This window comes from Sturnira hondurensis, unplaced genomic scaffold, assembly GCF_014824575.4.
Source record: "Sturnira hondurensis isolate 20B ecotype Veracruz unplaced genomic scaffold, ASM1482457v3 Scaffold0004257, whole genome shotgun sequence".
Classification (NCBI taxonomy): Eukaryota; Metazoa; Chordata; class Mammalia; order Chiroptera; family Phyllostomidae; genus Sturnira; species Sturnira hondurensis.
This window is the reverse complement of record NW_028076888.1, coordinates 5,686,993-5,709,869: the sequence shown is the minus strand read 5'-3', so window position 1 is coordinate 5,709,869 and position 22,877 is coordinate 5,686,993. Positions and strand designations below refer to the sequence as shown.

Genomic DNA, 22,877 nt, shown 5'->3' with positions numbered 1-22,877 from the left:
CACTGAATTCCGGGAGGAGGGGAGTCTATTTTATTTTCTAGTACATAAGAAAGCATTCCACAACCTCGTAAAATACTGGTGCTTGGCATGACAATTGCACATATTACCGTTGAATATTATATTTTCAACGGCAAGGAAACTGGACGGCTCATGAACTACAGTTGCAGGCTTTTTCAGTTGAGCTGAATCTAAATCCGATTTTTAAAAAAATCGCTACCGGATCTCACGTGTTCCCGGGGTTTCTCAATTCCAGCAGCCTTCTTTCAAGGGCATCTCCCAGAGGGGAGCTCGGCTCATTAACGCGGGAGCCACACAAAGCTTTTTCTTCTTTTACTCTCGGGCCCTTCGTCTGTCTCCCAAGGAGACAAGTTGAATGCCCACTAAGTCACGCTTTTCCTTGACTGATTACGCCTCTTTTCCCAAGGTGGCGTGTGGGAGGTGGTGCGATCGGGCTCGGGAAGAATAGGCTGGGAAGCTTTCCGCGGGAGGATACATTCATCCTTTTGCGTGTTTCAGTTCCGACTGCGCCGCGCTCGGCGGCTTCAACGCGAGAGATGTTTTCCGAACTGCCAAACATTCCTCACTCGTCGGCCTCCTGCACTTACCGCGGCTCCTCCGCAGGCATCTGACCCCTACTAGCCCTGCCCCGCCCCACTTAGCTGAGCTTTGTCCTCTTTCAAAGCGGATCAACCGGTTGACCAGGCGCGGCTGCTGCCGCCTAACGCCCTTCGGGGGGGGGGGGTCACCGGGGAGGGGACTCTGGNACTAGCCCTGCCCCGCCCCACTTAGCTGAGCTTTGTCCTCTTTCAAAGCGGATCAACCGGTTGACCAGGCGCGGCTGCTGCCGCCTAACGCCCTTCGGGGGGGGGGGTCACCGGGGAGGGGACTCTGGGCGCCGGCTTCGCCCACCCCGCATCCCAGCACTCCCACACTCGAACCGCCTTCTAAGCCACCAGGGGGCGCCCGGCGCCTCCACAGCTCCCCTCCGCAGCAACCCCCTACAGCTCTTTCTGCGATTGGTCGGCCACCTCGAGTTCTGCGCTCCGATTGGCCGCCATCACATCAGTCGCGGACGCCCGGGCGGGCCGAGGTGACGCACGACTGCTAGGCTTGGGGCGGTGTCCCGCGCCGGCGGCGGCGGGAGGAGCTTTGGGGAGACCGTTCTGGGCAGTCAGACGGCGGCGGTTGTGGGAGGCACCGGCGCGAGTACGAGCCTCTCCTCATTCCCGCAGGCGCCACTGCCGGCCCGTCGTTGCACCCCGGTCTCCCGCGCTGCCGCCTTCCGTGGCCCTCGATGCGGGAGCGGGCCGCTGCGTGATGGGGCTGCGAAGAGGCGTTCTGCGGCTCGCGGCGGCCGCTGCTCGCGCTGAGGAGCGTCGGTGCTCTGTCCCCCGCACCCCCGCACGCCGTAGCGCCTGCTGACCCGGCCCTCTCGTCCGCCCGCCCGCCTGCCCGTCGGTCCACAGCGCGGCTGAGGTAAGGCGGGCGGCGGTTCGCGCGGGTGCCGCCAGGTTGCGGAGGGCCCGTCTCGGGGGGAGGGGAGGCCGGGCCGGGGTCCGGGCGGCGTCGGAGCGGAGGAGGCGCTGGGCGGGGCGGGAGCGACGGACACTGAGGGTGCTGCCGTGCCGCGGCCTCCGGTGGGGTGGGGGGGGGCTTGCTCTCGGGGAGTGGGGGACCCTTCCCAGGCCAGCGGAGAGTCCCGGGCTAGGGTCCAGCGGCCTGCTGGGTCCCCGCAGCGCCCCGCACCAGCCCTCCGTTTCCCTGCAGCTGCCAGGCCCGGGCTATATAACCCCGCGGTCGCCAGGCCCGCTGCTGTCTGTCCGTTCCCGCGGCTCCGCGCGCATTGCAGCTCGGTGCGGACGGCGCTGCTCCTTTTCGAAGCCACCCTTTTTTGTGTCCCTCATCCCTCTCCCCTATTGTGGTTGGCATCGGGGCTTCGGCTGGGGGTGCGGCGGCGCCCATTTGCCAGATGGAGGCAGGAAAGGGCAGGGGGTGGTTGGGGAAAGCCGGTGGCGCAAGGACTGGAGAGGGGAGCGCGGCGGCGAGGGAGGGAGGGGGCTCGCGGGAGGGAGGGGGCTCGCTGGAGGCCGGCCAGCCCTGAGCGGGCGGCTGTGGTCTCGGCGCTCGCAGCCCAGGATTACTCTGGCAGCCATATTGGGAGGATGAGCTGACAAATCCTTCAGGAGCCAAGTCTGTTGCTGGAAGGCACCTAGTGACAGCCCTGGCAGCCTTCAGGGTGACTAGCCACACCAGAAGCCAAGCTGTGGGGGCTGGGAGGCTGCTCCGGGCAAGCCAGTCATTGTTCAGGCAACACCAGGCATTCCAGGCCCTCAGACCAGAATTCAACTCCAAAATCACTTTTTTCCCCTTGGGGAGTGCTTACTGAGCTTCCGAGGGAAAGTGTCTTCAAGATTCCATTCTCGTTGGGGCGAAGTACTGAGTGTATATTCATCTCCGATGGCCAGTGCCGCGGAGCGGGCGCTGGGCGACACCTTCCGTGTGCACAGCAGATCCGAGGACTGGGAAGGCCCCGGGACGAGAAGTCGGGTCGGGGGACGGGGCCTCAGTAGACGGCCCTGGATGGGTAGGTTCTCAGAGCAGCTCAGCCTCCGGTGATTGGTCAGCTGGGATATCCTGACAGTGGGGGAGGCTGGCAGCAGCATTTCTGAGGGCGCAGGTTGTCATCTTTGTGGAATTTCGAGGTAGCTGAAATTAGAGTGTCAACAGATCCCTCGCTCCCTGTTCTAGGCAGCTGTTCTGTCGACATTGAACATTTTGCTTTGTGTCACAGATGGGTCTGTAGGAGCCTAAGGAAGGTATGGCGATTGGGTTTGAATAGCTCTTAAGTGATATGGTGGATGTTTTATTTAAAGGCTGGCATTTTATCAGCTTAGCTTAGTCACAATAAAATCTTAGCTCAAGTTCTTTGAGAAGTGAGCTGATGCTTTCTGATTAACTTGGCGTGGCTGTCAGATTACGAGGGGTTGTTAATGTACCGTGTAGGGTGGGATGTGTGGATTGCACGCGTGCTGGCATTGTGAGCAGACCTGGGAATGATCACCGACTGAATTCAGGCTGAGCCTGTAAGTCTGTTTTTTCCTACGCCCCGGAGGTGGACAGGACCTGGAGCGTGGCGCGGCATGCCTTCTTTGTCTCCCTTGCTTTCATTCAAAGTCCAATTCTTAGTGAATAAATTCCTATAACTTCTTAAGTTGAAAAATTAAAAAAAACTTCAGATAAGGTTTTCTAAGAAAAATTATAACACTGTATTTTATTATTAAGCTTCCTTTTTAAAACATGGATGAATCAAAAGTAGCTTCATCAGAAATTAATTTTTATTAATATAAGAGAAGTACAGAATGTCTTTTTAAAAATTCCATGCCCCAATTAATAAATATTTCTAAGTATTAAATTTTCACAGTTACTTTATTAGTTTAAAAAGTCTGAAGAATTGTGGTTAAATATATTTGCAGCATTCGTTAAAATCAGACCTGATTGTGGATCTGATTTGGAGGCAAGATTTTATGAATCTGTGCAGCTCTGCCCTGATGAATGTTTTTCCAAAATTTATCCAATTAAGTACAGCTTCTAAGGCTTAGAACAAACTGTTTTTCCTTTTCAGACCAGATGTGAATGCAGTTTTCCTTTCTTTCTCTCCCACTTTGAATTTGTGCAGGGAATAAACTCCCAAGGAGAATGCCAACAGAGTCTCCACAGCCAAAGCTTTCTAGCCCATTTCCCTGCTGTCAGCTTGTCCTGGGTGCAAAGTAAAGGACAACAATGGACCCCTGCCTTCGTTTTATAAACCCCTTTGCAGGCTGCTAATCACAGCAGGTCTTTTCCAGGCCTAAGCGGATCCCTTTGGTCTTGTAAACTGATAGGATGTAATTTCGGAAGACTCTGAAGGGAAAGGAATAGCATGTCTACTTCATGTAGTTCTCTTTGAAAGATGGCCTAACTGGAACACATACTAGTGAAGTTCTGGAGTCCACAAAAGAATGTGAATAAATATAAATACATTTAACTTATTTTCATGCAGCTTATTAGCATGGAAGAGAATTGCAGCAGATGTAAATGTGATGGGAAAAAAAACTACAAAAGGTGCCTTGGACTTCTCTCTGACTTTTTGGTTAATGGTCCAGTGATTCATTTATGCTTACTTTTATGACATTCATTACTAATTAATTGAGAGTGCGCAGAGATTTAATTCTTTACTTTCAAGGACCTTACCATTTACCGTTTGTAAAGATACAGTAAGACAAGGTAATTCCACCTTTTTTCTATTTTAATACAGTTTAGTGTGCTGCTGCCCCAGCCATGGGGGTTTCCATGATGTTCACTCAGAGCCTTTCCCCCTTATAATACTTACTATCTGTTACTCAGTTGGTACTTCGTGATTGTTTTGTGGTTGTGTGTGTATGTATTTTAAGTCATAAGATTGTAAATAATGGATTTTAAAATATGTTTAATGATACATTATCTTTACCAAAGCATATCATTAATTTACAACGGGGAATCCCCAAAACCCAGCATTTATTTATTAAAAATTGTATATTTATTCTTACATGTTCAAACTTCAATCACCTTCGAAGTACTCTCCTTTGAGGCAATACACTGACTGAGACATTTTTTAAAGGTTTTGTTTATTTTTACGGACAGTGGACGGGAGGGAGACAGGAGAGAAAACATCAGTGTGTGGTTGCCTCTTACATGCCCCTGCTTGGGGACTTGGCCTGCAGCAACCCAGGCGTGTGCCCTGACTGGGAATCGAATCATCGACCCTCTGGTTTGTAGGCCCGCGCTCAGTCCACTGAGCTACACCAGCCAGGACTATGGAGGCATTTTTACTGCTGCTTAAAACAGTGCTTGAACTTGTAGATTTTGATGCCTGTTAGTGCTTCTGCCAGTTTTTTATTTCACCCCTGTCACATAGGCAAAACATTTCTCTTTGAGGACTTTTTTCATCCAAGGAAACAAACAAAAGTTGCTCGTGGTGAGATCTGGTGAATAGGGAGAGTGGGGCACGGGGGTCATGCTATTTTTTGATCAAAAACTGCTGAACACTCTGCAGTGTGGGCAGGTGTGCTTGTAAATCACCCATTATGAAATGGGCAGATGTGTTGAAAGAGTTCTCAAAAACAATTTTCTGAAACTGAATGCAGCTTCTCACAACAACGCAGATTGGTGCACTGATCCAGATGGGTTCTCAAAACTCTCACCTGGTGGGGGAAGCCTCAACTATTTATTGTACAAGGGGCCCACCCACTAGAAGATAATTCCGGTTTTGTTGGGTCCCCCCTCGTATATCATCCTCTACTATTGCTCTGATGACTTTGATACTTAGTTCTCCTGTCCATCTGAATTTCTGACATCAACCTGACAGATTTTAATGACTGTATAAGTAATAACAATATTAATGATAGAACAGCTTACTCATATCAGGCTCTTTCTATGTGCCACAATCTTTTCTAAGCATTTTACACTTACTCACTAATTTTGTCTTTACAACAACCATACGAGACAGATACTATTATCCCCATCTTACAGATGAAGAAACTGAAACAGAGGTTGTCTTCCTCAGGTGACTAAAAGTAGTGGGTAACCAACCACTGTGCTGAGCTTACTTTGCAACTACCTTAACCTTAAAAGTCCCTTGACTTCTGCCCAGGCAAACGTTGGTTTCATTCTGTTCCAGTAACTCAGTATTTTGGCCAGGTCTTTTAACACGTCATCACCCTCAGATCTACTAAAGATCTTGAAATTGTCTTCAGATCTTAAACTCTGATAATTTATAGCTCTTGCTTTTGTAGTCTCTTCTGTGTGTTCTTCCAACTCAAGTCTCCTGGACCATCCGCCTTTTCTGGATTTTAACTTCTTTGTCTTTCTTTTCTCTACTGTGACTTCTGGGGTGTACTACTTCAGTTATTTTCTTGCTAGCATTTGCAGTTTTTAATTATTCTTTATTATTCTGTAAGACCCACTATGCAGATGCCAGCCTTCCATCATTTCTATCATCTGTATCCTCCATTTTTAGTCAGTGTCCTGAAGAATCGCCACACACTACTGGGATTAGTGCATGATCAGTGTACAGTGTTAGGTCTGCCTTGAGTTTGTCTTGGGTATCCGTTGAAGCAGTTCTGCTCGGTTTTCTCCCCTTTCTCCACAGTGGCATTTCTAAAATCTTGACCACTATATACTCAGGCCTCCCGGATGCCCCACGCTTGGCATAAAATCTTACCTGCCGCCTCATAGGGAAAAGAAGGCGTGAACTCTCAGTTTCCTCTCCATTTACTTACAGACTTCTCTGTCTTCTTTCCTACCCTCTTTCCTCTGGTGTTAGAGGTAAGGTTACCCTCCCTGACTTCAGCTAATCCCTTGGCCTGTGGCCAGAATATTACTGCCTTCTAATTTTAGGGACTTACTGTATTGGTTACTCCTCTTTCCCCTTCTCACTCGCTGTTTCCCCACAGTTCTTTGAATACAGCATGTACAGTTCCACCTTAGGACCTTTGTTCTGACTCTTTCCTCTGCTGGGAACCCCCTTCCCCTGAAATCTGCCTGGCTAACTCCTTCACTTCCTCCAAGGCTCACCGCCTCAGCAGGCCTGCCTTGACCTCATTTGTTGTGCACCTGCGCAGCACTCTTCCCCACCACGTGCCAGCTCTCCCTGACTCTGCTGTAGTTTACCTCCCACATAGTGCTTACTATCCCCTAACTAACATTCTATAGAACTTACTATTTCAACGTCCTCTCCCCCTATAGCAAGGATGTTTATCTGTTTTGTTCTTTGGTTTATCTCAGACTTCTGGAACTGCTTGTCAACTATTTATTTACCTAATAAATAGTTGTTGAATGAAGTACAGAAACTTGGGGGGTGTAGGGAGAGAAAAATCCCTCCTTCATTTCTGTGCCCTTGTAATTGTCTGTCTCCTGCCCTCACAGCCAGGTTCTAGAAGCAGCCAGGATACCTGCATTCCTACTTCCTTGCCTCCAAATTACTGCCCAGACCACCACAGACTGGTCTACTTCACTGACCCTGCCTTTGCTCAGGTGTCCAGACCTTTATTGCTGAAAACGGGGCGCTCTTCACACCTTTGCAGTGTCAAAAGTGTTGCTTACTTCACTCCTCTGTTGAAGTTTCATCTGCTAGTGTTTTGGGTGGGGCTAATTTCAGTCTCGTGGAGTCCCTCACTAGGCCACTCACATGGCTGTCAGATTCATTCAACACAAATTTTTGTATAACTTCATCTGTATTAAAGACTTATGTTGTTTTTAGAAACCCGAGTTTTGAGTACATACCATATTTCCAATGTTAAAGAGCAGAATAGGTTATTATAGGAATGTTTTCTTTAGCACTTATACCACTTACTGCTTATAAAAAGGATTTGAGCAGCTTACTGCAAATATCATATATATAGTGAGGCTGTCAAAATATGGAGAAGAAGGAAAATTCTATGTAACAGGAAAAAGTAAATATATACAAATTGCCGCAATTTATATAATGTGATTATTATAATTTAGTTGTAAAACTTTTTGAATTCAAGATAAAAAGATACATTATGTAATTTTTATTTCAGTAAGAGAAAGCCTAATGGTTTTTCAAGAGACACTTTTTTTTGGTAATACATTTTTTTTTAAAGATTTTATTTATCTTTAGAGGGGAAGGAAAGGAGAGAGGGAGAGAAATATCAATGTAGGGTTGCCTCTCGTGAGCCCCCTGCTGGGACCTGGCCTGCAACCCAGGCATGTGCCCTGACTGGGAATCGAACCACAATTGTGTGGTTCGTAGGCCCATGCTCAATCCACTGAGCTACACCAGCCAGGTGGTAATAAATTCTTAAGATTATTTTATTTTATTTTATTTATTTTATTTTTTATATTTATTTATTTTTAGAGAGAGGGGACAGGAAGGAGAAAGAGAGAGAGAGAAACATCAATGCGTGGTTGCCTCTCATTCATCCCCCACTGGGGACCTGGTCTGCTCCCCGACTGGGAATTGAACCAGCAACCCTTTGCTTCACAGGCCCATGCTCAATCCACTGAGCCACACCAGCCAGGGCATTTTTTTTTCTTAAGACATTTTAAAAGAAAAGTGTTATAATCACCTTGATATAAGGATGTATGTACTAAGTATTTCCAACAGGCCTTTAAGTAAAATGAGGAAATGTTCTTCCAAGACCATTTTTGAAAGAGCAGTTCACCTGCTTTCGAAAATGAGAACACAACATTAAAATATCAAATCTGGACTTCTGGCCAAGATGGAGGCATAGGTGGAAGCACTGTGCCTCCTCGCACAACCAAGTTTAAAGAAAACAAAGTTTTAGTAACAAAAAATGCAACCAAAACACAGAAAATTGAACTATACAGAAGTCCAACAACAGCAAACCGTTCAGCCAGACCGGTAAGAGAGGCAGAGCCAGCGACTGGTGGAGCGGGGTCTCGCAGGAAAACTCAACCAGACCAACCCAGGCGCAGACAGCAGTTGGCAGATCCCAGGCATGGGGTTGCGACCGGCAGACCCAGGCTGACCACGGTCACACATTCGCGCGCAAATAAACCAGGCAAAGGAGCGAGCAGTGAGGCGGACTGAGCAGGCCCCAGTGGTGGGGAAACAGCAGAAGGGACTGCCATTGCTCCTCTTTGACCTCGCCCCCACATACAGTGTCACAACCCAGCCACTTGGGTTGCCCCGCCCTGGTGAATACCTAAGGCCCCGCCCCTCATACGTAATAGGTGCAAACACACCAAAACATTATGGCTCAAGCAGAAAACAGCTCAAAGCCCCAGAGCCAGTACTTCTAAGCGACAAAGAGGTAGCAAGCCTGTCAGATACACAGTTCAAAATACTGGTGATCAGGATGCTCATAGAACTAGTTGATTTTAGTTACAAACTAGATGAAAAAATGAAGGCTACACTAAGTGAAATGAAGCAAAATGCATAGGGAACCAATAGTGATGGGAAGGAAACTGGACTCAAAAATCAAAGGAGTGGACCAGAAAGAAGAAAGAAACATTCAACCAGATCAGAATGAAGAAACAAGAATGCAAAAAAATGAGGAGAGGCTTAGGAACCTTCAGGACATCTTTAAATGTTCCAACATCCGAATTATAGGGGTACCAGAAGGGGAAGAACAAGAGCAACAAGTGGAAGACTTATTTGAACAAATAATGAAGGAGAACTTCCCCAGTCTGGCAAAGGAAATAGACTTCCAGGAAATCCAGGAAGCTCAGAGAGTCCCAAAGAAGTTGGACCCAAGAAGGAACACACCAAGGCACATCATAATTACATTAGCCAAGATTAAAATGAAGGAGAGAATTCTAGAAGAAGCAAGAGATAAGGAGACAGTCACCTACAAAGGACTTCCCACCAGACTGTCAGTGGATTTCTCCAAAGAGACCTTACAGGCAAGAAGGGGCTGGACAGAAGTATTCCAAGTCATGAAAGGCAAGGACCTATATCCAAGATTGCTCTCTCCAGCAAAGCTTTCATTTAGAATGGAAGGGCAGATAAAGTGCTTCTCAGATAAGGTCAAATTCAAGGAGTTCATCATCACCAAGCCCATATTTTATGAAATGTTATAGGGACTTATCTAAGAAAAAGAAGATAAAAATATGAACAGTGAAAGGACAGCAAACTCACAGTTATTAGCAACCACACCGAAAATAAAAGCAAACTAAGAGGACAGCTAGATCAGGAGCGGAGCCACAGAAATGGAGATCATATGGAGGGTTTGCAACAGGGGAATGGGAGGAGGAGAAGGGGGGAGAAGATCCAGAGAATAAGTAGCATAGACAATAGGTAGAAAATGGATAGGGGGGAGGGCAAAAATAGTATGGGAAATACAGAATCTAAAAAACTTGAGACACGTTGTCATAAACTAAAGGGGGGAATGGTGGGGGAGGGCTATGCAGGGTGGAGGGGAATGAAGGGGGGAATAGGACTATTGTAATGGTGTAATCAATAAAATATATTAAAAAAATAAAATCTTTTCTGTGAAGGATATGACTAATGTTCAGGTATGTAGCTTTATATAAAGATAGATCTCAGTATCCTAGCAGAAAACTCCTTATTTAATCCTGGTGAGAGCCTAGAGTACTTCTGTTCCATGTTGTCAGATAAACAAAACATACCTATGAAACTTGGGTACTGATTTGCCTGTGGCAAGATTGACACATTGTTGACACATAGAAAAGTCTGATCTGCACTCTAGCCCAGATGGTTGGGTGTAGTCAGGGGCAGGTTTCTGAAAGAATCTTGACTCACACCAGATTTTAGTTCACTGTAACCTGGAGTAGATGTCATCCATTTTGACGATAAGAGAACTTTCTTTCGATGTTGAGTTTAGACAGAGAGGAAGAGGGAGACAAAGAAGGAAACATCCCTTTGTTGCTCCACTTATTTATGCACCCATTGGTTACCCATATGTTCCCCGACCGGAGCTACAACTGCAGCCTGGGTGTATTGGGATGACGCTCTGACTGAGCTACCCGGCCCGGGCCTACGAGAACAACCGTGTTGGGATTTGAGAAGCAGGGTTCCCAGCAGAACTGCCAAAATAAAATTACAGGATGTAGCTTTGGGTATTAGAACAAATGAACTGTCCAAACTTTGAGAGAAAAAAAATGAAAAAGTCATTGTTATTTAGAACAGTTTATTTTAAGCCATAGGAGCTGCTGTTCTCTTGATGCACATCTTGGTTTAATGAGAATAAAGTCATGTCATCAGTGAAAAGGGGGATCTTTGATTTCTTAATTGTAGTCATAGGACATGTGTCTAATAAATCCAAAAGTTGTACCAGGTTATTTTACATAGAAATTAAAGGAAACAGTTGGCAAGCCTGACTGTTGGCAACTTTAGCCCCACATGAGATCGAAAATCTGGTCTTTCAGGAGACTCTTCCTGTGCAGTCTGATTTTTGGCATTGAGTTGGAATGCAGAAAGAAGTTTTTCTGACATGTGATCCGTTTTGAGCTTTCACAACTTGGTTCATAGCTGATTTTTATCTATAGAGTCAGAAACCAAGAATAGAGAGGTGATTCATGTGCAAAAAAATTCTTCCATTTTGAAAGGGACCATTTTATCAGTGTAGCCATGGTCAGTGACATAGCATTGGGTCCTACAACCTGTGTGGTCATCATGGAAAATATTAGGTGGACAGGTGCAGAACTTACACTAACAAGGAAATTTCCATAGCATCTCAAAGTGGACTCATGAGCTGCAGATGTTTACTTTTAGGTAACCATTCTTTAAGTTATAGCTCATTCTTTAAACTATAATTCAGTGGGAAAGACTATCTTTTAAATAGGCTGCTTGTAGATATTGTAAAAGGCGAAAGATTTATACGATTTGAAGAGAAACCAGAGTATTGCTTGTAGATATTGTAAGTTTGCTTCTGTGTAGCACATTGTGTGAATATTGATTTTTAAAAGACTTTCTTGGTTAAATTTTATTTTCATTTGTGACAAAGTACTAAGTATCAGTGTATGAGAATTAAATGAACTACTGACTTCATAGGGCAGAATGAAATGAGAAAAAATGAGGTATCAACACTGTTTCTAGGGAGCAAAGAGAAGGTCTGACTTGGCTCAGAAAGGGGGGCCTTAAGAATGCACGAATTAGTGTTTCCTGCTTCATGGTGACATTTGACCTTGTTCTCGAAAGATACGGATTGATATAATAGGTTAAGAAAGCAGATTGGGCTTCCAGGAATTGCATGTTTGGTGTTGTACGAGGGTGAGTGGTGGAGAAGGCTGAGGTTGGGCAGTGAAAATGGAGACTGGAAAAGAAGGTTGAATTGTGGAGGCCCTTGACTCTTTAGTGTATTTTCTGAGGCTATGGAAACCAGTTGAAAGTATGTAAGGACATGAAATGACCTCTGTTTTAGGAATGTAATCCTGGCTATTTTCTATAGAAAAGGAGTATGACGAAACCAAGCTAACCAGAGCCAGTATTACTTTGTTATTGTCTATTCACTTTGCCAAAACATCAATTTGAGAATGTCTTCCCCTTAGGCTCCTAGTTATCCAGGCTACCTCTGAAGACAAGTGACAATTGCATGAGATTTAAAAAAAAAAAAACAAAACAATTGGGCAAACATTTAGAACAATTAAAAAGAACTAGACCTAAATGTTTTTATTTTTATTAAATGTTTATCCCTTTATTGTTAGTGAACGCATTTGGAATCTTGCTCCATTTCATTTTGCTTCCCTAAAGCCTCTAATGGTATGTCATAAGGAAGGAAAACTGGTCGGAGGAACAGTCTAGAACTGAGGCTCAGTGATTCGTAGTGTGTATGGTTGACTTTCCTACCTGCCTTTCTTCTTTTGGCTTTTCAAAACTTGGAAAATGTACTTTTATGCTATTTTTCTGTAACTTTTTTTTAGATTTTATTAATTATTTTTAGACAGAGGGGAAGAGATGGAGAAAGAGAGGGAGAGAAACATCAGTGTGTGGTTGCCTCCTGTGTGCCTCCAACTGGGGACCTGGCCTGCAACCCAGGCATGTGCCCTGACTAGGAATCTAACCAGAGACCCTTTGGTTTGCAGGCCAGCACTCAATCCACTGAGCCACACCAGCCAGGGCTATAACTTCTTTAAAATATTCTGTAAATTATTGTTTCTCACTAGAGTTTTTTTTAAAAGATTTTATTTACTTATTCTTAGAGAGGGATGAAGGGAGGGAGAAAGAGAGGGAGAGAAACATTGATTGGTTACTTCTTGTAGGCAGCCTGACCAGCAGTGGAACCTGTAAGCCAGGCCTGTGCTCTGACCCTGGATCAAACTGGTGACCTTTCGCTTTGTGGGAAGAAGCCCAACCAACTGAGCCACACTGGTCAGGGCTCTCACTGGAATTTAAACTTAATTTCAGATTTATATAATTGGTTGTTTAAAAAAAAAGGATCAGGGGGTTTTGGAGTTGTAATCCTTTGATGGCTGTCTCTTTTTCAAAGAGACACTATTTATAATGGTAGGGAAGTAACCAAGTAACACTTTCTATTGTCCACTTAACTGTAGTTTCCTATTATTGCATAAAATTTTAACTCACTGTGGAGATGGTTGCGGTTTTACTGCAGTACAGTCGATCAGAAAAAAATCTATTTAGGTTTAGATTGTTTGGGGAAAGTAATTTTAAAGTGTCCATATCACGTCCAAAAAATAATGACTTATTAGCTTTTTTTAATTAGGAAGAAATTTGAAGTTAATTTTATTCTTTTTCCTGTCTATTTTGGAAGAACTTTTTTTTAAAGATTTTATTTGTTTATACTTAGAGGGATGGGAAGGGAGGGAGGAAAAGTGGGAGAGAAACCTCAGTGTGAGGGAGAAATGTTGCCTGTCATATGTGCCCTGACTATGACCGAACCTGCAACCCAGGCACGTGCCCTGACTGGGAATTGAACTGGCAACAACCCCTTTCACTTTGCGGGATGATACCCAACCAACCGAGCCGTGCTGGTCAGAGCAGAACAACTTTTTTATTCTGTCATCACTCTGTTGACTTACAATAACTAGAAATTCAACTAAATAATCTTAATTTAACTATTATATTTAGGACCCTCTGATGTAGGGGATTAGAAATATGACTGAGATTCTGTTCTTGTCCTTAAAGAATTTCATATCTACAGTAGAGATAAGAAAAGTAACTTACTCTGCTTTAGGTAGGATCAGTGCAATGAAAAATATTAAATGGAGAAGCATTTGCATTTGGTTGGAAGATCGGGGAGAATCTGTGAAGGCTTTAGAGATGTAGCATATGGGAAGGTCCCAGAAAAATGATTGAATTTCGACAAAAATGGGAGAAGAGGAAGCTCACAGTGGGTAGAAGGAATGTTGGAACAAAGGCATAGGGACCAAAAAGCATGTGATGCTCTCAGGAAGCCCTCTGGTGGGTGAATGTTAAGGAATGTGGATGGAAGGCAGTGTTTTGTGGGCTAACAAAAATGGGTGGTTTATGTTGCAGAACACATTGAATGCTGCTGCAGGGAGATCTGTCATTGCTTGGTCGGCAGTGGAGAAGCTCTGAGGATTTAAATGGACGATTCTATGAACAGACCTGCACTTCAGGAAGATGAGTCTAGCGATACTGTGTAGTGTGGATAAAATTGGCGAAAATGGTAGTGTTGTGTGGTACGGTTGGGTAAGAAGATTAAGAGCCTTGGGTGAGAAGTATTGAGGTCCTAAAAGGGATAGTGATGGTAGAAAAGAGATTTTGTAGGTAGAAGACATGTAATTTGGATGGTTAGAGAAAGCAAGCTGTTTGACTTGTGTGGGAACCAGAGAATGGTGACACCATTAGAAGAAGTAGAAGAGGTGGAAGAGCCTCTGCTGTTTGGGAGAGGTGGAGAGAGACGTTGACTTTGGTTGTGTCAGGCTGAATGAAATGCTGGCGGGATAGTTAGGTAGAGGAGTGAGACAGTGCATTGAAAAGTAGATGTATGGGGACATTAGATATTAGAGGTGTTAGTGTTGTGCTTCCCAGTTGCAAATGCATAATGCTTTATATCTAAAACCTAGCTTTGTTGTTTGTTTGCACGTCAGTCAGCAGCATTCAGCATTTTGGTAGGCCATGGATAGAACACATAAGAAAGTTTTTTTTTCAATTTAAATAATATTCAGTTACTGTTGATAATTTGGCAAACTTGTTTCTTCTGTCTTCCCCTAACAAATTCCTTAATATCATCTGATACCCAGTATATATTCAGGCTTCTGTGAATATCTAAAAAATGTCTTTTTACAGATTTTCTTGATTAAAAAATCATTGCATTTGTTTGATAACTAACATGAGTCTCTTTTATTATTACCCCCACGCCAATTATGCTATTTATTTGAAGAAACTGGGTGACTTGACCTGTAAAGTTTTTTCCATATTCTGGGTTTGGCGGACTGATTGCGTCTTTCAGGTGTCCTTTAAACCGTTTCTTTGCTCCATGTATGTTCTGTAGACCGGTAGTAGTTACGTCTGAAGCTTGAGTCTATTCAGTATTTCTTAAGGGCATGGGATAAGAATACTTAAAAGGTGGTGCTGTGTCTCCTGTTGTAGCACATCAGGAGGCGCGAGCTACCTAGGTGTGTACTTTTAGTAGTGTTGGATTTGATTCAGATGTTGTCAGCCTAACCCATACACTGTAAAAATCCCACATCAACGAGCCTTTCATCTAAGACTTGTTTTAGCAGCTAATGATTATTGCTGCAGAGAGCCTTCATATCATTAGAGCTGGAAAATAGTGATGTTCTAATTCTCTCATATCTTCTGCATTTATGATTAGCTGAAATTTTTCTGTAAAGAAGAACTTGCCCACATTGACTCTTTAGCTAGCCAGGAGTGTAGATTATACAGGATATACAAATTGGGTACATGCTCAACTCTTTTGTATTATTTGCTGATTTTCAGAATAATGAGTTTTTAAAAAACTATGATCATGAATTCATGAATTTGTATATTTGATGTCTTTCAACCTATTTGCTGTATGTATGTATGTATGTATGTATGTGTTTTTATATTTTAATTATTCCATCTTTGGCCAGTAGGAGCCCCTTTAAGTTGGCATTGTGTCCATTTGCCGTGAGCAATACAAGATAGAATGCAGCCGTGTAAAATGATAGCAATGTTCTCAAACTGTGTTTGGGGCTATAAATGCTCCAGAAAATGCCAGTGATTCCTGGAACGTTTGGGTAGTCATTTTGGAAGAGGTAAGACTGGAGCTGGGCTATCAAAGAGAGGAGAAGCCCTGGCTGGTGTAGCTCAGTGGATTGAGCGCAGGCCTGTGAGGCAGGGGGTCGCCGGTTTGATTCCCGGTCAGGGCACATGCCTGGGTTGCAGGCCGGGTCCCCAGTAGGGGATACGTAAGAGGCAACACACTGATGTTTCTCTTCCACTTTCTCCTTCCCTTCCCCTCTCTCTAAAAATAAATAAAATTTAAAAAAAGAGAGAGAGGAGAAAATGAAAATTCATTTGGCTTTTCATTTGAAAATGAAAATTGTAGGGGCCCAATTGTTAGGAGGTGTGAAAGAACGTGGGGGAGGGTAAAGGAGCTTGACTAGAACAAAGTCAAGAGTACCTTGACTTTCGTCTTGATTTCTTAAGCACTGGGGAATGAGAGAAAGTTCTTCAGTTTGGAAGTGAAATTGAAAGTTATGCTTTGGAAAGGTTAGTATTGCAACAGGGTTAGGCAGTTGCATAACACAGGGTTCTCAGCTGGAGATTTACAACATAATCTTTGGGAAATTAAACAGAGAACCCATACCTGGAGGCTGTCTCAAAACTGTACAGTACCAGGCTGGGGAGTACAGGCTCATTTGCTTTTCTTTTCTTTTCTTTTTTTTAAATTTTTATTTAACTCTTGTTCAAGTACAGTTTTCTTTCTTGTATTCCCAGCCCTGCCCCCCCCCCAGTGCTCCCCACCTCCCTCCCATCTCCGCCCCCCACCTTAGTTATTGTCCATGTCTCCTTTATACTTGTTCATGTGTGTCCTTCCCCTTTTCCCCTGTGATTCTCTCCCCTCTCCCCTCTGGACCCTGTCAGCACGTTCTGTATTTCAGTGTCTTTGGTTACATTTTGCTTGCTTGTTTGTTTTGTTGTTTAGATTCCTGTTAAAGGTGATATCATATGGTATTTGTCTTTCACCGCCTGGCTTATTTTGCTCAGCATAATGCTTTCCAGTTTCATCCATGATGTTGCAAAGGATAGGAGCTCCTTCTTCCTTTCTGCAGCATAGAATTCCATTGTGGAAATGTACCATAGTTTTTTGATCCAGTCATTGACCGATGGGCATCTAGGTTGCTTCCATGTTTTTTTCTTTTTTTTAAAATTAAATTTATTGGGGTAACAGTGGTTAGTAGCAACATATAAATTTTAGGTGTATAACTTTATAATACAACATTTATATGTTTTATTGTGTGTTCATCACCCAAAGTCTGGTCTCCTATCACCATATACTTTTCAAAAGGCCATCGTATGATTCTGTTTCATCAACCCTAATTGAAGCTAAAAGCTTAATCAGTTGAGGTAGTAAGGACATAGATTGGGATAATGGCAGGGGGAATGAGAGGAAGGAAGAGATAGAAAATGCCGATTTGTTTTTAAAGCTTTCCTGTGGCATTTCATTAATAATGTTAACACTAATGAAAGGATTCAAGGAGAAGTAAACAAAGATGACTCTTTCAGATTAGGGCCAGATATAAATACATTGGTGGAAATTGCTAGTCTGGGGAAGAAAGTAGTGGGACAGGTGAAGTGTTGAGATGATGGCTGTGTATCAGAGTGAACTGGGGGGTTGACAGGTGTTCTCTCTTGCTGCTTTGTTCGTTCTCTCTTGGCAGAGTGCTGTGCTCACCTAGTGACTGTTCTTTTTCTCATGTGTATGGGTGAAAGGTCATGTGTATTGATTGGGAGGGTTAGAAATGCTAAGCTTTTATTTGGTAGATGTGATCACAATAAATGGTGGGTATAGTTTTAGAAATTACCATCTGTTTAATGTAAATAAAGTGGGAAAGGGACTAGAAAAATATTGCAGATATAAAGAGATCAATGTCAATAAATATTATAATAATTTGAAACAAAAAAAAGAAAATCAGTAAACCAGGTAAAGGACTTGAACAGTTTTTACTATTTGGAAATATAATTTATTAATTCATTCTTTCAATAAACACTTATTTACTCAGTTCTTTCACCAGGTATTGTTCTACATGCTAGCAAAAACGATCTCTGAACATTCTGGTCTGGTGTGGTGTGAGAGAGACAGACAATAGACATACTTCAAAAAACAAGAATTCAAAAATGGTAATGCTGTTGAGAAAATAAAGAGAGTTGCTTTTGTTTTTTTATTTATTTATGCTTTACCTTGCGGAAGACATTTGTAGTTGTGCAACTGGAGGTTAGCATTCCTAATCGCTGTTTAATTATGTGGGAAATAAATGGTCTAAGTTCTTCTTTATTTTTAGAAAAGATTTTATTTATTTCTTAGATTGATGGTAAAGGAGGGAGAACGAGAGGGAGAGAAACATTGATGTGTGAGAGAAATATCGATCGGTTGCTTCTTCGCATGTCACCAATTGGGGACCTGGCCTGCAACCCAGGCATGTGCCCTGGTTAGGAATTGAACTGACCTTTTGGTTCACAGGCCGATGCTCAATCCACTGAGCCACACCAGCCAGAACGGGTTTAAGTTCTGTTGGGGCTTTCTGATAATTGAACTTAAAAGTATTTTTCTTTTTCTTTTTTTTGGCCTTGAAGATGTTTGTATAATAATAGAGTACAGATTGAGATCTGCTTTTTCTTGTGGAAATTACTTGTGTGGGTTATTTTCATAGAATAGTGTTCGTGTTGTTCTGCTGGGAGGGAAACCTCCTCTGAAAAATGTTTACATTTTTTTCCTGTGGCTTCATTCAGTAGTAAAATGTAGTGACTTGATTCTGCACTTCAGAGGATAGAACCTGGGTTTCTTGGAATCTTCTCTGATTTTTTGTACAGGATGGTCACTAGGGTCAAATGGGATACAAATGAAAGGGATCATGCAAGTTAAAGGAATCTCTGAATACTTAGAAGTTAAAGGAGCTAACTAGAACTCTGCGTTCTTTACTGTTTAAGAATATGTCATGTAACTGAATGTTTCAACCTGTAATTAAAGTATAGAAAGTTTAGTGCATTTCTATAAAGTAAGTTGTTTTTGCAGATGTGAATTTACTTGTGTAAGGAACTCTAACAAATAAAAGCTTTGTATTTTTCATCTGTTACTGAGGATTGATTTGGAAAACCCGAGGGCAAAATAAGATACCTGTTACTTTGTAGTTGTATTTTTTTTTTAATTTTTTAGATTATTTATTTATTTATCTTTAGAGGGGAAGGAGAGAGGGAGAGAAACATCAATGTATGGTTGCCTTTCATGCGTCCCCTGCTGGGAGTTGGCCTGCAGGGAACCAGCCTGCAACCCAGGCATGTGCCCTGACTGGGAATCAAACTGCGATCCTCTGGCTCACAGGCTCGTGCTCAATCCACTGAGCTATGCCAGCCAGGGCTGTAGTTGTATTTTTAATTACTACGTTTAGGGACTTTTTTATATGTGGTAAAGAGGTAATGGAGAAAGAAAACAAATTTTGGTTATGATTTTCTATTTTATAGATTTACAGGGAGGAAAAATTAGATTTTTAGAAATGAAAGCAGAAATAGTACTAAGATGTAAGAGCTCTAATGCTCAAGTTAGCACAAGCTTTCTTTAATTCTGACTACTTTCTATGGATTTTTTTAAAGGAAACTTGAACATAAATTCAAAAGAAGATTCGATTCGTTCTGGACTGCGTATATATAACAAGACCATCAGTCAGAATGTCGGGAGCCTCAGTGAAGGTGGCTGTCCGTGTGCGGCCCTTCAATTCTCGAGAGACCAGCAAAGAGTCCAAGTGCATCATTCAGATGCAGGGCAACTCGACTAGTAAGTGCATGTTGTTTTCTGTCCGTTGTACCTCCCTTTCCCTTCTTGCTGTGATCAGAATAAATGAACATTTGGGTATTACCATGTTGAACTTTACTATTTTGAACAGCCCATTAAATGCTTCCTGCTGTGATATTTTCTCTATCAGATTTAAATATGGACTATTTATTTTGTTCTTTACAGTTGAGGAATCACTGGAGAACTGAATTAATTAGCTAGTGTAATTAGGTTGAAATCTTAATGATAATAAAGGCGTAAGCAATGATTTTTACTAAATGATGACATGAAATACACCTGTTGAGGTGCCAAGATTATTTTTCTTTTTTGGTTTTAAATAGCATTTGAGCTTACCATGATAGTCTTAAAATGCTTAACAATATTTCTTTGAGTCAGACAATAGATAGAGCTATAATAGATGGCCATAGCTTTGTGAAGAAGCAGAGGAATTATAGATTCTTCAGACAGGAGTTGATGGTGAGTAGTTGGGGGAAACTGTGCCAATTTCATCTGTCTGTGGGCCATTTGCCAGTGTTCTGTACAGAAGACTCTACTGCTGGGAAAGAGTTATACGCAGGGCAGGACCAAAGGAGGTTTATACTTGCTGTGTGGAAACTAATAATCTGGAAATGATACAAGAATGAAGTCTGCATGTACTCATAACTGTAAACCTACTTTTGTCCAACCCTATATATTTAAGATATATAATACGATGTTTTGATACATGTATACATTGTGAAATGATCACCACACCAAACTAACTAGTATATTCATCACCTCTCATAGTTACCATTGTATGTGTATGTGGTGAGATCTACTGTAGTCACCATGCTGCACATTAGGTCTTCAGAACTTACTCATCCTATAACTGAAAGTTTATGTCCTTTGATCAATAGCTTCTCCCTCCCGCCCCCGTCCTCAGCTTCCGGTAACCACCATTCTATGTTACTATGACCTGGATTTTTTTGTGTGTGATTCCTCATGTATAACTTTCAACTTCTTTCAAAGTCGTAAGGGAAGTTGCTTATACAGTATACTTCCCTGAACTTGGTAAATAGGACTAGTAACAATCTATCTTTCAAAAAATATTTAGAAGTAGGAGTCTAAACTGGTGATACTGCTGTTTATAATTTACATTTGTTTGTCAGTTGTGCCAGTGATTCTGTGAATTATATCATATGAATAATTGTAAAAGAAAAAAGATGTAAAATTCAGTATTGAATTATACACTTTATTTTTCCTTTTTATTGAATGTATTGGGGTGACACTGGTTAACACAATTATACAGGTTTCAGGTACACAATTCTATAATTTAACATCTGTACGCTGTATTGTGTGTTCAACACCCCACGTCAAGTCTCTGTCCATCACCATTTATCCCTCCACTTTTCCCTACTCCACTGAATTGTACACTTTAAATGGGTGAACTTCATGGTATGTAAATTGTATTTCAATAAAATTGTTTAAAAGGAAAGTCAGTATTGATCATTAGCTCCTTTTTTAAAGTTGGAGCTAGGCTTAAAATTGAACTAGAAAACAAATGTTTGTGTTCTTAAATGTCACTCATTTAAGCTATGTTATTGTGCTTTATTTTAAGCATTAAGTTTTACACTGTATTTAACTAGTCTTTGCACAGGGCCATACAAATCTTCTCTATATCATTCCAGTTTTAGAATATGTGCTGCTGAAATGGGCACACTAAATCCTGATTATTGAACCATTTATTACTCTGTGAAAAAATACATTTAATTATACCATAGTTTGGAGGCATTTTTGGCTATTGGAATTGCCTCTAAATATAATGGTGTATATATCACAAGTTTTTTTAAAAGGTGGACTTTAGGAAATTCTGGATCAGGAGCTAGAATTGATTTAAAAGATTTTAGCCCCAGCTGGTGTAGCTCAGTGGATTGAACTCGGGCCTGCGAACCAAAGGATCACAGTTTGATTCCCAGTCAGGGCACATGCCTGGGTTGCAGGCCAGTTCCCAGCAGGGGACGCACGAGAGCCAACCATACATTGATATTTCTCTCCTTCTCTCCTTCCCTTCCCCTCTAAAGATAAATAAATAAAATAAAAGATTTTATTGATAAATTTTTTTAGAGAGTGGGGAAGGGAAGAAGAAAGCGAGGGAGAGAAAGAAACATCAATGTGAGAGAGAAATACCTAGCAGTTGCCTCTCCCTGCAGCACCCCACCTCCCTCCCCCAGGGACCAAACCTGCAACCCAGACCTGTGCCCTGACCGGGAATTGAAAGGATGACCTTTCCCTTTGTGGGATAATAATGCTCAAGGAGTTAGAATAGATTTAAAAAAAACTACTCTTCTCTGGTATGTTTTGCATGTTGAACTATCCAGGAGAGATCTCCAGCGTCAGAGTGGTTTTTCATTCATGGTTGGGGTATTTATTTTCCTTATAGGGTAGAAACGAGTATTAAAAGGCCATATCCATGAAGTATAAAAATCAATTTTACCATATAATAAAATAAAAAATTTTGTTAGTGTTAAGTAATGATACTAATGTTTTTTCTTGATGACAAATCATTTTAAAATGACAGTATCTTCAGTTGGTTGAAAGATTATATTCATTGCCAGGGTCAAATAACATTATCTTAATTACCCCCAATTGTGATTTATTTTGCGAATATATAGTACATTCATTTACATAGTATAAAATTCAGTAGGTACTTGCCCTGGCTGGTGTAGCTCAGTGGATTGAGTGCGGGCCTGCAAACCAAACAACCGCAGTTCGATTCCCAGTCAGGGCACAAGCCTGGGTTGCAGGCTAGTTCCCAGCAGGGGATGTTATTTTTCAGTCTTGACTACACTGAATGTTTTAAATACTTGAATAATACAGTTCATGTTGATAACTTGTAAAATTTGTTTCCTTTGAGATTTTAGCATGAAAGACTATCTATAGTAAGTTAATAGGGTATCTTTATTAGCAGGTGTCTACTTTATGTATGTATAATGGTGGCTAAGTACCAAATATACTATCAAAAAAAGTAATCCATTGATTGTCTAAAAGACTATTAGAGCATGTAATAAAATTAAAACATTTTCTTTAGTTCTGGATAGTTATAAGAAATGGGAGTGAGTTTAGGTCTACTTGACTTTCTGATTTTGCTATTTTTTAATTGGATTAAAATTCATTAAGAGATTATAGATGGCTAGTTAAAAAAGGTGTTAAAATTTCATTGCTTTTAAGATACATAGTTTTTTTATCCTATTGTCATTGTATTTGAAATAATGTCACTTTAAGAGGGAAAAGTAAAATTACCCAAATATTGGTACTCACTCTGGATGAAGGATTTAAGATGGTTTCACTTGTGGTGGAGAGCAAATTGAAGAGGAAAATAAGATTCCTAGTTGAATACCTTTTTATGATGGGGCCATAAAATTTAGAACTTGTGAGGAGATAAGTTTTATTCAGCCATTCTTACTTATGTCCCACAAA

At 42.1% G+C, this 22,877-nt stretch overlaps 1 protein-coding gene and 1 non-coding gene across 15 annotated transcripts in view; one reads left to right on the top strand and one right to left on the bottom strand.

Annotated features, from left to right (window-relative positions):
• The first annotated feature begins 1,382 nt into the window (after positions 1-1,382).
• KIF1B (kinesin family member 1B) overlaps positions 1,383-22,877 on the top strand; it is a 136,188-nt gene continuing 114,693 nt past the window's right edge. For 13 of the 14 annotated variants that reach the window (XM_037045272.1, XM_037045268.1, XM_037045264.1 and 10 more), the window contains exons 1-2: positions 1,383-1,476; positions 19,244-19,424. In XM_037045272.1, the coding sequence (XP_036901167.1) occupies positions 19,319-19,424 (106 nt within the window). In that variant the 5' untranslated portion in view covers positions 1,383-1,476; positions 19,244-19,318. Of the gene's footprint in view, positions 1,477-2,566; positions 2,585-19,243; positions 19,425-22,877 lie in introns of those variants that run through there. The other variant, XM_037045259.1, reaches the window with a different exon arrangement.
• Positions 21,016-21,118, bottom strand: LOC118986395 (U6 spliceosomal RNA). The gene has a single exon (XR_005066364.1). It is a non-coding gene; the product is annotated as a U6 spliceosomal RNA (small nuclear RNA).